We start from the raw sequence: 12,161 nt of genomic DNA, 5'->3' as shown, positions 1-12,161 counted from the left end.
TCATTTCAGTTAAATAATAGAATTATAAATAGATTTGGCCTGCTATGCTAACAGCAGCTTTTAGAGTGTTCAAATTGTTAGAGCTTCTGGAGTGAACATTTTTGACCAAAGTATAGAAATACTGTTAGTTTTATATGCAATTCATTTTCCACAGACAGATGCACAACTGCACCTGTGTTCACAGCGTCCTCAGGCACAAGGGGGAAGGTGCAACTCAGGAATTGAGTTTTCACTGGAGAATTTCAGTGCAGTTCAGAGTAAACATGTACTTTGTAACAAAACCAGATGCTGTACTAAAGAATTACTTTCCCCAGCTGTAGTGCAGTACTTTATTAAATCAGCTACATTGCTGAGTTCTTTCTGCACTGACCACAGTGTTAATCCTTCCTGCATAACTTCATCAGAAGCATTCTTAGAAATCTTCTCTGTCAGGAAGCCAATGAAAATGAAATTTTATTTTTGTACTATTTTCTACTTGAGGATTCAGTGTTATTTAAAACAACTGGGCTCTCTTGCATTTAGGATTTGTTTTGGCCTTGTTTTAAACTTAGGGTTTGGTTTGGCCTTGTTTTTCATCTGCTAAGAACCTTGGTGATGCTTTTGTCTACTCCTTCTTGTGACCATAGGGAACTGTGTCCCTATATCCATTCTTCTTGGAAGTGTGAAGTCCCAACTTAGAAAAATAGGAAAAACAAGATTAAAAACTCTATCAGGACTTCATTTCTCTCTGATGATTGGAAAATACCTGAATTCAGCCTAACTCAATTTCATGTCTACTTGTTTCAATGCCAGTATTATCCTTTGCCTTTATTTATGGCCAGAGGCAAGTACTTAATGCTATTTTGCTGTTTTATCTGTGTGTTTTATTTCTTGTGAGGCTGAACTTGGGAACTTCATACTGCCATTGGTTGTATTCACACTTGGATATTTGGCCATGTATCTTTCAGATGCATAGTGCTGCTGAGCCATATACTGTGGAAACGTGAACTGTGGGACTGTGTCAAGGGAAGGATTTCCATTAATAAAATCATCTACTTGGTATTGGCCTTTAGTCTGTAAACAAGATGATGTGAACTGACAGATGTTTACAGTGCTGTAGCCTGGTCCATTCTAGAGCTGAATGGTTGATATCTATATGTACAGGAGTTGGTTTTAATCTCCACTGACCCTGAGTCACCCCTGTGACCCTAAAGCATAAATCAAAAATATGAGACTTTCCAGTCCAAAGTTTCTGTGAGCATTGTGTCACATCCCGCTGTTGCAGCCCACCAGGACTGTGATTTCCTAACCCAGTACAGAAGGAATGTATGGCATGTGGGAATGTCAGCCAGTGGAAGATGCTGAGGATGTGAGCCTATTTGGAATAGTGCTGAAGGTGTGTGCCGGGGTTGGAGTGAGCCAGGTTTGGTGTAGGCACATCCATCCAAAGATAAGGTCAGGGAGCTGGAGCTACAGTGTTTCACTCCATAAGTGCCCACAGGAGAGCTACTTTGCAGTAGCCTCAGGCTGTGGTTTGGCATGTGATGAGACCCAAGTAGCAATTGCTCAGGATCAGGCAGGGCACATGGATGTGTTAGTGTCACTGAGGGTAGTGCAGAAAAATTTCTGCCCAAGCCATGGTAGGATTTACAGACACATTGCTGGGGATAACAGCATGTTTATAATGTCCAGCAGCAAATATCCTTATGCATGCTTTTAGAGGTGCCTTTGACTTCAGTGAAGGGAGTGGATAGACATCCAAAGTTTTTTTTTTTTTTGATTGAAGAGTAGACAAAGAGGTAGTCACTGTGAAATAAATAGCAAGAAGAAAATCAACCATGAATTTATGCATAGTACTTGTTTGCACCTTCAGATCTAAAAGCTCTGATTTTATTTCACCCACTGAAAATTATTTTCATATGGCAAATGAGATCTCTTTACCTTATCCCTTGATAGAAAAATACTCAGAGTAGGTCTGATGTGTATTTCTTGTGAAACTGCTTCAGTGAGCAATGCCAAAACTTATTTTTTCATACACAGCCCTTTTTTTTCAAACCACGTTGTTCATGTGTCTCAGTACAAAATGCCACATTTTCCACTTTAGCAAAAAGCTTTGAAGAAAAAATATGTTAAATATCATTGGGCTGTAGAAAATTAATGCAGCTTTGAGTCAAAGCACAGAGTTGACACACACCTACTCAAAGAATAAACATCTTTGCAGGTAAACTTGATGCTGAGAAAAAAAAGAAAAAGGCCTATCAGAGGAAAAAAAAACCCCATTGATTTGACAGCAAGAAATCCCAGAAATTTCTGTTATGGGTGTGTGGGATTATTTTCAGTAGTGCATAAAGATCAGAAAGAAGTTCTGCAAAAGCAGATAATACTGAAAACAAGGTTTAAACAGAGTGTATTAAAACTTTGGAAATTCTCTCTCCCAAGAAATACCTGGCAGTTTATACAGTTTTTCTTGCCAAATGTTTTGATTTTCATCTCCTAATAAATCTACCAACTGCTTTAGTCCGTTAGTGCTAGTCTTCCAAGAATTCTTTTGATAATCAGTAGATCTCTGGTCGTGCAAATACTTTAAGACAGTCCAGAGTAAAAAAAGTCAGATGTTACAAGAATTAGTTTTCTCTCCAATTTAGTATTTTGTTTTCTGAAGGAAAGGGGGAAAAAAGTTGATGGCTTTTTGCTGACATTCATGTATTTTTTTAATTAAAAATAACAGGTTCTTTCTCTTTTAACACCCAGCTCTTTTAAAATCAGAAATCTTTAAAATAGTTTCATCTTAGACATTGATTGTGTCGCTGCTTGAGGAGAGTCTCAGAGTCCCTAACTTAATACAGCCATCTCTGAACCAGGACAATATGCTTATCTCATAAAGGTGCTGTGGGATTCAGTGTGCTATCGGCTCACTAAACCACTTGTCTGTGTCTCCACACTCTCTCTTACTGCATGTATTAGGATAGTGGGCAAACCAGTCCCTCACATCAACAAAATAGATGAATTATTTTCTTTGTAGTGGCATGTAAAAGGCACCAGGGAGTACTTAGCAATAGATAAACAAGTCACTGAATGAGTTTCATTTGGGTTTTCTTGAAACAGTCAATCACAGAGCTCCTTCCTTCCATTTAGGAGGGGAAGTTATTGTCTCTTCAGTTGGATTAGTCTGCTAAGATGCATTTGACAGTGTATATTTGCTGCTGTTATTCAGATGTGTGGAGGCTAATGAGATTTCTAACATGTATTGGTTTTTATAATGTCTACTTAACCAGCTTTACTGTCTGTTATTTTTTCTTAGAGAAATGCATTGATCTAAGTGCTGTTACTGTCTTATGTTCATTGAACGCTCATCAGGTCTTGTTAGTTGGGATATTCTACTGTTGCCCTTTGGTGAAACTTTTATACAAGAATAAAATCTTGTTCAGGTGTGCACTATAGCTGAAGCAAATCAAATTGGGATTCTTTGGAGGGGGGGTTTAAAAGCATATTATTTAAGATGACAGCACTTTTACCACTGATTGTCGTAAAATCTCATGCACCTGCTTTTGAAAATGTAATCCATTCAAGAGAAAGGCCTTGACCTCTTCATTTTAAGAGAACAAGTACATCTTCAGAGAAGCTCCTATAATTCACAGGTGATGCCCAGAGGAAGCAAATGAAACTCAAATAGAGCCTTGGGACCAAGCAGCTTTGCTGTTTCATGACTGTACTTAAAATGAATAAGATTGCTCTTTCTGTCACTATTGGGAAACCTAATGCGATAAGTGAATAGTTTTGGTTAACAATCTATAAAATTCAGTGCTAAATTTGCATGCTTTATGTCAAAAGAGATTTGCATATTTTGTTTTCTGTCTAACAAAGTAATCCATCACTACCTTGTTTTTAATAGTCATTCCCAGCATTTGGCTGAATGGCAATGAAAATGCATAATATCTGTACTAAGAATTCTGCCTTAGACTTTTCTCTTTAGTATGATAACTCTTAAAGTGTTCATTAAATTTGAAGTGTAACAATTTTGGGGAATTTCTAAATTTTGATTTCTGAGCTGCCACTTTTACTCTATAAATGTGTCTTCATATGTAATGCATTTTAAAAGAAGTAATAGTCCTATAAAAAGATGGTTCATTTTCAAAGGAATAAGTTATTAAATTATAGAGATTCCTCCACTGAGCTTTTTCTATGTTATACAGTTTTGTCATAACATTTACTGCAACAGGCATTGACTCCACTATGACTGTACTTGAAATCAGAGGCGTTTGGAAAGACTGAGGTGGCGGCTGGCCCATTCTCACAGCGTTCATCACTCTTAAAGCCAAGGCCTAGGGATTTCTGTATTCTTGCTTTCTAGATCTGAAGAGTATTTTTACAGTTTGATTAGAAAATCTTAGCTATGGCAGTGTCCTGCTTCTAGGCTTCAGCCTGGAGCTCTGCCCATTCTGTTGAAGATGAGACCCCAGAGATCTGAGAAAAGTTGTGTCCTTAAGAATACTCTCTAGAGTGAAGGAGAGGTGGGACGCTTGACTGTGCTGCAGAGCTTCCAGCTAGCTGTATGTGCTGCAGCTCAACATTTACTTGATTCTCATCAGCTGCCACTAAATTTGTAAAGTTGCCTCCCCACACTCAAAAAAGTGATTGTAAGACAGAGACTATATTAGTCCTACAGCTGTCTAATTGCCAAAAGGAAAAAGCAGACGGTATTTCTGCACATAAAGACAGCTTATGAGCTCTGTTGACATTTTGGATCCATATTTTTTAAGTTATTTATGAATCCATAGCTATTTTAATAAAAAATATTAAAGAAAAACAGATATAAATGCTGTTCTGCCTAAATGTCCATAAACAGAGCACACATAAAGTCATTCTGAAGAATGTTAATCTTTCTTAACACCTTGGACTTGTTCAAAAATGTAAAGCAGATTTCTCTTTTCAAAGTATAAAATATTACATCAGGGAGCTTAAGTACTATCACATGTAAGACATTAATGGTACAAGACATTAAAACTAAGAGTGGACTTCTTTACCCAGAACATGCTCCTATTTAACCCTGTGCAGTCAATACATGTGGCCAGCATTGCTACATTCATATTGGTAAGCTGACTTCTGAATATTGAAAACATTTCTAAAATACCTGCAAACAGTGCAGACAAGTCCATTTTTTTCCCCAGAGGTTGACTGGTTTAGTTGAGGTGTTAGGGCATGGGTTGGACTCAATGATCTTGAAGGTCTCTTCCAACCTAGTGATTCTGTGAATTCTCTGACTTTCTGTCTTTTCATTACTAAGTCTGTAGATCAGATTACATTGATCCTAGAACTTATATTTGCAGTGTTTCTTTATTTCCATATTGGTGCTTTTATCTGTACAGTCTCTGTTTATAGTCCTTTCTCATACAAAAAATCATCTTCTCATAAGCAAATAGATTTTCAAAAGGAAGAATCAGTGACACATCACTACTGTATATTTTAAGTCACTATGCTTAGCAAGGATTAAAAGGCTGTGTTCAGACTGGCAGTGCAGGTTTTTTTTCTGCTGTTGTAAATCAGTTTTTCAGCAGCTTAGTAACAGGAAAATGGCCCTGGGGCTTGAGGTTTCAACAGAGTAGAGCATTGGCATGTTTTGAGGTTTTTTTCTTTTCCTCCTCATTTCTACTGGCTGGCAGACTGGCTGGTGAGAGTTGGTTTGGAAAAGTAAAATAGGTTGCTCACTCAGGGGCAAGCAACCCCATGAAGCCATTCAGAATTAGTTGATTTTTTAGTTGATTTCAGTCCTGCCTGCCAGCTGCTTCCCAGAGGTGGTAACAATTTTGTCCTTGCATTTCTGGTTAATTTTTAGTCCTTTCTAGTTTCACTGAAGCAATAGTGTAAAACACTTGGGAAACCCCGACCGCATGCGCTGTTCTACAAACACCCTAATATTGAAAGATAAATTAAAAGCTGACTGGTCAATTGAAATACCCATGCCCTGAAGAACCGTGCAGCTTTGTTACTTTATGAGTGAAGGTAAGCAGGGACAGAAGCAGGCATGATAACATTTCCATAGCTGAGGCAGAGGTCATTGCTTTATGGGCAGTCGCTCACAGAGCCGTGTTACGGAAGGCTGCCTTTCAGCGTGCAGCACAGCAGAGTGAAATTAGACAGCAGCCCCTGCCAGAAGGCGGCTTCGTTTTGCCGGCAAATAGGAGAATCAATCCTTTTGCCGGCGCAGCCTGACGCAGTCTGTGCTCTCCGGGGTGGGCGCTCCGCCGGCTGATGTTCCAGATGTGCCCGAGGTGCACGACCCCCATCTAGCGGCTGCTCTAAAGGAAAGGAGCGCGGCGCTGCCTGGCAGCTGGTGCGATTCACGCGTGCCCGTGGGTAGTGGTTTCAGCTTTTAATAACAACGCATGGATTTTTACTTGCCTGAATAAGTCCTGATTAAAAAGAAAAACAAGAAATTAAAAAAACAGTTGGTTTTTTTTGTTTTTGTTTTTTGTTTGTTTGTTTGTTTTGTTGTTTTTTGTTTGTTTGTTTGTTTTTTACATAAAGTGACCCTCCTGTAGATTTTCTTTCTCAGCAGCTTCACAGCAGTCACAAGAAATCTGAGAAAATCCTAACATGGTAAGCCAAGGTAGTCCATAAACATAAATTACACATGCAGAAATTGCTGGTTTTAATGCATAGCTAAACTTAGTTTTCAGTTTTGCATCTCACTTGAAATAGCTACACATAGCACAAAGATATTAATTGATGAAAGACAACTCCTCAGCACTATACAGTCTCTTCCTCAGATAATATGGGCTTTTCAATCAAGAAGCAAGAATGTTTCATTGAGTTAGGAGGAACGGGTTCTGTTTCCCGACTCAGTGAATTTTTCTTGTGATCTTTTAGCTCTGCTTTAATTCTGCTATTATAAAACCACAGCGTTATTCAATGCACTCCCTTTCTCATGATATTCATTTGCAGAATTAACTGGTTTTAGAAAGAGATGGTGTTACAGAGCATGGTGGTGTCAGAGTCACAGAAACAAGCAGAAAATCCTGTCTATTTACAAAATGTGCATAAATATAAAATACAGTACATTAAAGACCATCCCTGCATAGTAATACTATTTTTCTGTTAACTTTGAGTCCCTTTGTTTTTAAAAAATAGACAATTTCTATATTTCTTAGTCATTTAAAATATAGGGTTTTGGCAGGATAGGTGATTTAACTCCCCTAAGAAAAATAATCACTTTTTTCCCTGGCTCTTCTAATTCTTTTTGTTTCCCTGGTAATCTATTCATCCATAGAGCATGGAAGAGCCAGGTTACTTTGCTTCCTGATTAGGCACGGATACAATTAGAATTTTCTTTATTACTATTATTTAGGTGTTAAAGCAATTATTTTCTCCACACCCCTTCAGACTAATGTTCCCATCTTCTACATAGAAGAAATAGAAGCCCACTGCACTCTTGTCCTGAATCCCCATATACTAAACATACCATATCTGTAAGGATGCAGTCTGTCTCTGATTGTTATCCCCCATAGAAGAAGAAATAAGCCCACTGCACTCTTGTCCTGAATCCCCATATACTAAACATACCATATCTGTAAGGATGCAGTCTGTCTCTGATTGTTATCTTGTCTTCTATACAGTATGAAGCTAGTGAAAATGTCACATAAATTGAGCAAGATTCAATCTCTTTCCCAGTATTTCACTAAATATTTCATTTTCTGAACTTTTTTTTATTTTCTTTTTGATATTAGCCATGTACAGCTGTAAAACATTTCCAAGGGTAGAAGTGTTTCTTGCTTAGATAAAAATATTCATTTGAGATTGATATAGGTTATGATGCTGATTTATTGAGTTTTGATCTCTACTGAGAAGTGTTTGCCTTTTTTTTTTTTGTTTAACTATCATTGTTTTTACAGGAATTGTCTTATCATAACATCAAAATTGAATTTATTAGACAAGTTCAAACAAAACACAAAAACTTCAAAGCATGTTGCTTTATTTTACCTCTTTTGTCGTCAGGAAGTTCCTCCCAAATTAATATTGAATGCCTTCAGTGTTTAACCATTTACCGAAATAAATAGGAAAATTATCATAAATATTTGCTAGATATTTTTATATCTTAAATTCAGCAAGTTGCCCATGCCAACATGCTTAAGCTGATGCGCAGTGTCATAACAACCATGTGTTTAACTCTCTTCATGATTCAAAGCTTTTTCATGGCTGAAAAGTCTTGCTGATGCCTGCAGTTACATTGCATACATGAAGATCCTAATGGTCAGGACTTTGACAAGAGGTGACTGCATTCTGAAGTAGTGGAGCCTGTTGTGTATTGGATAGCCAGGCCCTGCAGGTTTTCAAGTCCTCATTCCCTGGAGCACCCATATTCCTGCTGCTGAGGGATCTGTGTTCTCATATGCCCTGACCATGAGACTCTTAGCACTACGCTGTCATTACTTAAGCCCTTTGAACTAGTAGGAAAAGACACTTTGTCACTGATAGAATACAGACATCTGTGGAAAACAATAAATTTGCCATTTGATCTGAGGGGCATATGTTAGGTTTCATTTATGGCAGCATTCCCATGTCTGGTTTTTTGCGATGTATCCTACCATCACTTAAAATTTTGATACTTTCTCACCCTCCATATGGCTTTGAACATGGTGAGAAAAACAGAGTATGTTGCTGTGAGAGGACAGTCTTTTAATAACTTACTCATTGGCTTTAGTAAGATGTAGTCCAAAATTAAAGAAATAATCAGAAAAAAACTGAAGAGCAAAACCATGCAGTAAGGTAGATGTTAACTAAGAATAACTTTTCTCTTTGAAGGTAAAATATTTTATGCTGTTGCATCCCTTATTCTGCATCCCTTATTCTGTATGAAAGAGGATTTCCAAGAGACAGTGAACAGCATGGTTCTTGGCATCATTAATGAAAGTTTTGTTATTTTCTAGTCACATGTTAAGCAAGAATGTATAATCTTAAGAGGGATTGCTTTCTAACAGCCTTAAGAGTACCTCTACTACTTATACACTATAGAGGTATTTTTACTTTAGTGTCACAGGCAAACTCATTTTAATTGGGTTAATTGTGCATTTTTGTCCATTCACAGTATTGCTTTACTGTGGCAGATGGCCCAGTGATGTGTTATAAATACTTTGCATGACATCCCCTCTATTTTACTAATCTTCACTGTGACTTTCCCATTGGTAATGACTAATGACAGTTTCCTAGCCAGCAACTTTTAATAGATTCTTTTTTTTTTCCCTTAATCTCTGCCTGTCCTCAACAGCACTGTTTTGTTCAATAATTTAATCAGTTCAGCAACAGTATATTATTAGACAATTGAACTGTTACTTTTTGAATTTTTGAAATGTAAGATACCCGTGAAGTAATCACTGATGAATATTTCAGCATTGATAAAAACCACTTTTCTTCTAAAGAAATAGAAAGGTTTTTGCTTTCTATGCTTGAATGCTTTTCCTTTGCTTTTATTTTCATTTCTTTCCCTTGGTCCTGAGAACCATATGCAGTAAAAAGCAAGGAATCCAATAACTAAAAAAACCTAACAGTTTTTTTACTCCCCACCATGCCCATCTTAACCATTTGACACCTATCTATCAAAAATAGGTGTTATACAGAAAAAAATCAGTTTTTGCCTCTCTCCTCTCATCAGTGAAGATTTATCTGCAGAAGGGACACCCTGAGACAAAACTGGTTCCAGGTTCATCCCATCCCTGTTAGCAGACAAAAGGATATAGATGTTGCAAATTCAACAGGAAAATAGTAGCGCAGAGCTTCTTATAGGCTTCTGTGATTTTTTGGGAAACTCCTGGACTCTGGAATTTCTGCCCAGAACCACTTCTTTCTCTGTGAAAAGGACCAGATAGTCAGCTTTCTATCTTTATGTTGCTGGCAGCTGCTGTGTTTTGCTAAGGGCAGTGCTCCTCATGCTCCCTCTTTTTTATCAAACACTTTCCATGAAACAAAGCAGTAGTGGAGCAGAGCTGGTGGGTGGCTATAGGACAATTCTGTGATTTCACAGCAGTTTGCGAGATTTCACAGTTTAATTTCACAGTTTAATTGTGTTTCTTCTTGGAACAAAAAATTGCTTTAAACAAGAATGACTTAAAAGCTATAACTGGTCTATATTTTGAAGCTTTCATTGCAGGGATAAGGAGGAAGGCCAAGCTGGCTAAAGCATATTATCACTCAGACATTAGGTTAAGTTTCAACTTTATGTTTAAAATTAATAGCTTTATAGCTGTTATTCAAAAGTGGTTTCTGCACAAAAAGGCCTCTCATAATTTTCCTTTCATCTTCTCTCCACCCCCCTCACAGTGATATAGCAAGTTCAGTTTTAAAATGCTTTTTTAAGGCAACATATGTATGTTAACACAGCTACTACCTGAATTTCAAAACAGTTCAGTAGCTTGCTGTAGATGCTTACTAGTATTTGCTAGTGTCAGGCACCTTCTTGGTGTATTGCTGCTTGCTCAGTGTTGCTGATATTAAAAGTGATTTCTTTAACCTACTGAATGTTGGTCCTTGTTAAATCTGCCTATTCTCAGGGATGCTGCTGAATGCAAATTCTGCCTTTGGGGGCATTTGCATATTGCCAGTGAACTCTTTTAAGGGATTATACTTGTCTGACTCCAGGGAAGGGAGTCAGTCTGACCTGATACAAAACCAAAAGGAAGAAATGTGGAAATGCACCTGAAAAACTTTGAAGGAGGAGAGAACAGCTGACACCCTTTAGAAAAAACAAAAATAGGATAGATAAAAGTTTGTTTGCTGATACTGAAAACTTTCAGGGAGGTTTAATGCCAAACATTTTCATTTTTTCCTCTGACAGGGACAAGTATATTTACTGTTTACGAAGCTGCTTCCCAGGAAGGCTGGGTCTTCCTCATGTACCGAGCAATTGACAGTTTTCCCCGATGGCGTTCATATTTCTATTTCATCACCTTAATTTTCTTTCTGGCCTGGCTTGTTAAGGTACTGAAAAATATGTCTTTTTAAATTGGTCTGAAACATAGGTCATATTAGAATTAATTTCTTCTCTTTTCTGCTTGCTGAGCTTTGTGTCAGCCATTCTTTCTTTTTCTTTCTTCAGAATGTTTTTATTGCAGTCATCATTGAAACGTTTGCAGAAATTAGAGTGCAGTTCCAGCAGATGTGGGGGTCCAGGAGCAGTACTACTTCAACTGCCACCACCCAGGTGAAGCACTTGAGATTCTAATATTCTTTGGGGATTTGATTTGTTTTAGTTTATGAATTAATAATAAGCAAAAAATTATTGTTGTATATGATATATTTGACTTTGCATGTTGCTAACTATATTCTAAACCTGATATATGAATTTTCATAAAAAATTTAATTATTGACTGCATTATGTATCTAGTCTTTCTTAGAAAGGAATAATAGAAAAGACTGAAATACAGTTCTCTATAAGGCTAGGTATGCTATTGCTGTGTTTTTATTCTTTTTAATAAAGCATGATAATGGTTTTTTATCATGCAATTGAAGCATTACATGGTTTGAAGTCAGGTTTGCTATTGGATATCACTTTCTGTGCTAAGAAATAAGAGCTGAAATCTGAAAGCTGTAGCTGGAAGGAGAGGGGTCAGAGGGTAGCTGAAGTGTTTAGGGAAGCTGAAGTGTTTAGGGTCCTGGAACTGAGAAGGGTGTGTTGAAACCAAGGAAGAATAGATTGTAGGGCAAGGAAAGAGCCATGCTCACAGCTGGGGCAGTCACAGAAAGTGAGACCCCTGAATAGAAATAACAAGTAAGAAACTGCTGTGATAGGAAGGGTAGGCTGGGTAGTGGGAAAGAACGCAGTATGAAAAAGAAGAGCTACTGGGTTGAGATTTAAATTCTTTCACTCATTATTTTAACAATCAGATTATGTGTCCCAAATGGGCAAAAGACCTGGCTTTTCCAGGGTAGTGCATTTTGCCATCTCTGAGAAGAAGCAACACCAACTGCCTGCAAAAAGCTCTTAGAAAGACAGATATGAAAAACATACCCACAAGGGAATTTTTTCTAACCATGGAGCTGGAGATTATTTATTTTCCTAAGCCAAAGGATTTACATTTTCAAAAATAATTATTGAATATGTTTTATATTCTTTTTGATATTCCTGTAGTCCATATGTAAATCTAGTCCTTTTCTGCCGGCTGCTACATTTTTTGCCTCAAATAGACTTTGTG

General features: G+C 37.5%; 1 protein-coding gene across 7 annotated transcripts in view; it reads left to right on the top strand.

Annotated features, from left to right (window-relative positions):
- NALCN (sodium leak channel, non-selective) overlaps positions 1-12,161 on the top strand; it is a 230,477-nt gene that overhangs the window by 69,223 nt on the left and 149,093 nt on the right. For all 7 annotated transcript variants that reach the window (XM_068182541.1, XM_068182537.1, XM_068182539.1 and 4 more), the window contains 2 exons: positions 10,805-10,947; positions 11,066-11,170. In XM_068182541.1, coding sequence (XP_068038642.1) covers positions 10,805-10,947; positions 11,066-11,170 — 248 coding nt within the window. The remainder of the gene's footprint in view (positions 1-10,804; positions 10,948-11,065; positions 11,171-12,161) is intronic.

This window comes from Anomalospiza imberbis, chromosome 2, assembly GCF_031753505.1.
Source record: "Anomalospiza imberbis isolate Cuckoo-Finch-1a 21T00152 chromosome 2, ASM3175350v1, whole genome shotgun sequence".
In the NCBI taxonomy this organism is placed as follows: Eukaryota; Metazoa; Chordata; class Aves; order Passeriformes; family Viduidae; genus Anomalospiza; species Anomalospiza imberbis.
The sequence above is the reverse complement of the archived record's forward strand: the minus strand, read 5'-3'. Positions and strand labels throughout refer to the sequence as shown.